The 5,043-nt window shown below is 51.0% G+C and overlaps 1 protein-coding gene across 1 annotated transcript in view; it reads left to right on the top strand.

Moving 5' to 3' along the window:
• Window positions 1-4,832, top strand: part of BLMH (bleomycin hydrolase) — a gene marked incomplete at its 5' end in the record, with an annotated part of 17,392 nt that extends 12,560 nt beyond the window's left edge. The window contains one exon of the mRNA XM_010137720.1: window positions 4,494-4,832. Within this exon, the coding sequence (XP_010136022.1) occupies window positions 4,494-4,645 (152 nt within the window). The remainder of the gene's footprint in view (window positions 1-4,493) is intronic.
• Between the last annotated feature and the right edge of the window lie 211 nt (window positions 4,833-5,043).

The following is a 5,043-nucleotide window of genomic DNA, read 5'->3' as shown; positions in this document are numbered from 1 at the left end:
AGAGGCTGCTGCTCTGCTGGGGCTGGGGGCCGGCCCTGACTCTCCCAGCCCGGGGTGAGAGGAGTTGGTCAGCTTTTGCCAGATGGGGTGGAGGGAAATGCCATGATTTTTGTCATCTATCCGCGCCAGGCCAGACATGGACCCCGCTGAGCTTCAGTGTGGCCAGGGCGCACCACCGTAGTCACTGCTGACCACGTGTTCCTCTTGCACATTAATCCCAAATGTTGTGCTCGCAGGCTTTGGTGTGGCTGAAACTCCCAGGATGGCTGGGTTTTCTTCTGGGAACAGACTATTTCTGGAAAGCTCTGGTTTAGGATGTGGTTTGGGACTCATAAGCTTTTGATATCTTCTAGAGGAACAGCTAACTAGAACAGGGGATAGTCTTGGAATTTCTGTTCTGGCCCTCCGGTCGTGCAGCAGTGTCTGCTCTGAGTTAGCTATTTTCATTCACAGCAAAGTACTCCAATAAAAATCTTCAGGCCTGTCAAAACAGTGAAACTGCTGTTCAGCCTTCAGGGCTGTCAGTGTGGCAGTAGTGAAACGTACTTGGGAATGCTGGAGTAGAGAAAAGCCAAATCGGTTCTACAGTGCGGTAACATCAGACCGTCTCTTGTCTCCAGATGCAAACGCATGACTGGCTGTGGAGCACCTTCATGTGTGACAGAGTATAAATACAAAAGTGCCGGGTTTCTGTCAGGACGCTTTGCTTTGAGACGCTCCAGATCCTTGGTTTGTGATGTTCGGGAGAGGAACGCGTCCGGGGGGGAGCGCCTGACTCAGCTCGCTGTGCAACTGCTCTGTGTGGACTGTGGTTCTCCGGAGCTCCGAACCCTCTGAAGCTGACAGGCGTCTGTCAGCAGCTTTGCGCTTGCCTGTGTGCTCTGTGGCCAAGGTTCAGAGCTGTCCTTTGTCACAACCAGAGAGAGACCGGGCTCTGTTTCAGCACGCTGGCTGTTGCTGCCAGACCACAGCGCGGTAGGCTGGAGCCTGACCCCGCTTGTAGAAGCTGTCCCTGTTGAGCTGTGACGGAGCAGCGGCAGCTCTGTCACTCGCTGAGCGCTCTGAGGCAGCCGTGCAGGCTGGGTCGACACGTCTGGAAAGCTGCCTGGGCTTCTGGCTCCCTTCACCCAAAACGAGAAAATCAAACCTGCAGCAACTAGAGATGAGTGTAGCGCCTCAGGCTTGAAGTCAGAGGTAACACTAAATAACGCAGGTCCTGCTCCTCTCGGAGCTGCTTTCAGCTGGTTTGCCAGCTTCCTACGCCTGCCTTGCTGCTCACTTTGCAGCGACAGTTTGTCCTGCCTAGATTTTGCCTCTTTTCTGAAGGTGGATTCACTTTTCAAGGATGAAAAAGGCTTTTCTTGAGCCTCCTCAGAGGAGCTTGTTGCTCCTTTGAAATACAATAGGACCCCAGCGTGACTTGACTGAACCCTGCCTGTGCTTGGTGTGCACGCCATCCCTGTGACCTTTTCTGGGTGAGTCACTGTCACTTATCTTGTAGTGGGAGACACTGGTCTCTGGAAAGTCTTGCTCATGGTCTGTATTTTGGTTTGGTTAGGGAGTTGCCTGGAAAAGTCCTCCGACAGAAAATCCCCTCAGAACCAGGGAGGCTGGCTGTCTCAGACTGCTTTTCTCAGGGAGGTGAATCCCTGAACGGTTTTCTTAGGTGTGACCAGACCGCCTGCTGCTGAGTGAAAGGCAGCCGTACGCGTCCTGCAGAGCTCGTTCTCAGACCTCAGAAGAGGTAACGTGACTGGCATTCCTCCTGCCCTTTGCTCTTCAGAGTCAGCGCTAGCTGCTGCAGGAGGGTGGCTCACTGTGGTCTGGCTTATCTGCCTCGATCGGGGCTTGGCAGGCTGTGCCTGGGTAAGTCCAGTGCGGAGGACTGGAATCCCCTTCAGTGAGGAGTCAGCCAAGGATGATGTTAAACTTGGCACACCCCGGTTGGGTGCGGGGGATACAAGCAAGCCCCAACTCCGTTATTTCCTGGACAGGCGGGTAAAGGGTATAGCCCACAACAAAACACCGGGGACTAGGCGTGGGGTCAGTGACAAGCAAACAAATGACTTTTTGTGGGTAGGAAGAAAGTGTTCTTTCACGCGGGTCCCTCTTGCTTTTCTCCAGAAACACCCCTTTCCCCACCCCGATGGTGCGGGGCTGGGAAGACAGTGCCTCCTGCTCTGGGTGCCACGGGATGGAGTTAGTTGTGCGCTCACGCTCCGGAGCGGGCAGAGCTGAATTCTTGTGCTAGCGCTTGTCCTGGAAAGGGGAAGCCCTGGGAACAGCCTAGCGTTGCCTCTCCTAAATATTCAGTAATTACATCCATATCTGTTGTAAAAGTTTCTTGGAATCCTGTCTGTTTTTCCTCAAGGAGTGAACACAGCTGCTGACAAACATTGCTTGTTTTTTGAGGTAAAAAAGTCACTTGCCAGTCAAATGTTTCCTTTCTGTGTTTTACTGGCGCTGTGTCAGCTGTACGGGCCAGTTTAATTCCTCTGCTCGCTCGTTTGTTCTGGAGACGCAGCACATCACCACCTACCTCTGAACCCGGCTTATCCCGACGGATATCTCTCTTTAAAAGCAGGCTGGAGGGAGCACTCAATCACGTTATCGCGTCCTTTTGGTAGGGGTCCATCTGCTCGTTTTGGCATGAAGAGAACTCCGTGATACATGTCCAGCTAGAAGTCATCTCCCTTTGGACTGCTCTGTCTCTTGTACTGGCTGTGGGTACAGACTCTTCTGCACGAAGACATGGGAACTGCAGACGTTTGGTGGCTGTAGGTGGGTGTAGATCAGCCCCCGGTGCCCGGGCACAGGAAGGCTCCCTCAGGGCGCTCTCCCTCTGCAGCAGTTACGGCACAAGCCCAAAGCAACCTGTCCTGGATCCTCTGGGAACTTTCCAGGGCTTTGCTTTCAGGTGCCCAGATCCTCGGTTGTGCAGGAACTCGCAGGCTCTTCATCCTCCCTGCCCAGCAGCTTGTCAGCTGTAAAAGCTGTCCGGGGAGGGTCTCCACTGGGTGTGGGAGCTGTGGGCTGGCTCCCACCCGGAGCAGGACCCTGTGTAGTGAGGTGCTGGGTTCTGTTACAGGGCGGAGCTGTTCCAAGCTCTCCTGTACTCTGGCTGTACACAGGTGGTTTGAGGAGGAGCAGGAGGTGATGACCTGAGGTAAGGCCCTGTGGCGTGCCCTGCCCAGAAACACGATGAACTTTTCCCTTTCTCTTCCCCTTCTCCCTGTTACCCGGCTGGAATGCGGAGCTGGGGCTGCCTTCGGTGTACGTGCTGCTGCGTGGGAGGAGCGTGTCTCCTTTTAATGAAGAAACTGATAACGGCTTTCATCGTGACCGGGGGCACAGTCCTTCGCAAAGAGCCACCTTACTTATTTGCATGTTCTGAAGTTCTGCTTGACGTTTCCTTCTTGTTCAGACACCGCGATCTAATCAGCGCTGTCAAGCCTTGAGATACAGGATGTCAGGAGCAGAGTTCATTATCCTCTCAGGGTGCAATTACTTGTGGGCTCTTGGGAGTGAGAGGTTTTTGTGTGTCCCAAGGACTCATATCCTGAAGAGAGAATAATCAAGGCAGCTCCCTTTGGCAGTGTTTCCAAACTGGCCTCCAGCGCGCATCGCGCTTGATAGGGGCTTTAATTTACGGGATTATCTGATCGCTTGCTTTAGAAAGCAGATGGTGTAGATAGATGCATTTATTGTCCATATTCTCTGGACATTTTCTCGTTTCATTTGATTGTGTGATGATACTGTATAAGGACACGAGGAACTTTATTACAAAAAGCCGCCTCATCCATCTTCTCGGGGCTTGCTCTGCGCCAGCCGCCCTCATTTCCAGCTCACTTGAGCAGTTTGTTTCCAGTGGCAGCTTTCTGCTAAACCCTGTGACACTCTGTTGCTTTCCCCCCTGCCACTTCAAAAGCAGAAATTAACTGAAATTCTCAGTAAAAATTATACTAAGGGAGAAAATGAAGATTTAGTTCAGCTGGGGTATGATTTAGATGGCTTAACAGTTGCAGAAAGCCAGTGGCCTCTTACTGCAAGAACTAAAGCAGCAAAGTTTTCCTAAGCCAGAGGTGCTTTGGAAATTTCCCTTTTCTTAACAAAATCCTGAAAACTTCTGAAATTGGAGAATCTTAATAATTTTACCTCCTGCCTTAAATGCTTTTTTCTAAGACATTGTAACTCACCCGAGTGTCCTTAGTGCCTGTTTGAACAGAGGAAGCGTAAATGATGAATGTTGCAGGTCTTGTTTTCCTGAGCAGGCTGCTTGCTTGGTCTCCTGGAGCACGGGAGGTGCATTCAGTCAGCCTTAAGTTAAGATCCAGGTGACTTTTTTCTTTAAATTCTTGAGGATTTTTTCTTTGTCTCGAGAGAGATGTAGGGCCAGGTCCTGTTAGCAATGTGTCATTCGCAGGTGAGCCCCGTACGTGTGAGCCCGTACGTCCTGGCAGCGGTTCTGTGTAACGAGCTGTTTCCATCCCCAGGGTACCTGATCATGACTGACGACTGGTTTTCCGAGTACGTGTACGAGGTGGTGGTGGACAAGAAGCACGTCCCAGAAGACATCCTGGCCGTGATGCAGCAGGAGCCAATTGTTCTGCCAGCCTGGGACCCCATGGGGGCTTTAGCCAAGTGAACTACAGAATATTTGGGTCACCAGAAGTAGATGCAATAGAGAATTCCCGTGGTCGGAAGCCATAGCCAAATGATAACGTGACCAGGCACTCAGCATGGTCCCGATTCTTGAAATGTAAGTTAAGGATCTTTGGGAAGTAGCGCTTTACTGACCTGGCTGAATACAGCTCTCGGGCTACTCCGCAAAACTAAAAAGGAAAAGGAAAAAAAAAATCTCACAATGAAAATATATTACAAGTACTGTCCTTGGCAATTGGATTTTACCTTAAATTTTTAATAAATCAGCATAGTAACTTAGAATAATTTTGATCAGTGTGAAGATGGCCATGAAAGGCCCTTTAGCGTTAACAGCTGGGCGATTGTTAGAACAAATAAATCAAGATACTTACAAATTAACCG

The sequence above is a fragment of the Buceros rhinoceros genome, unplaced genomic scaffold, assembly GCF_000710305.1.
Source record: "Buceros rhinoceros silvestris isolate BGI_N320 unplaced genomic scaffold, ASM71030v1 scaffold26006, whole genome shotgun sequence".
NCBI classification, from domain to species: Eukaryota; Metazoa; Chordata; class Aves; order Bucerotiformes; family Bucerotidae; genus Buceros; species Buceros rhinoceros.
This window is presented reverse-complemented; position numbering and strand designations above follow the sequence as displayed.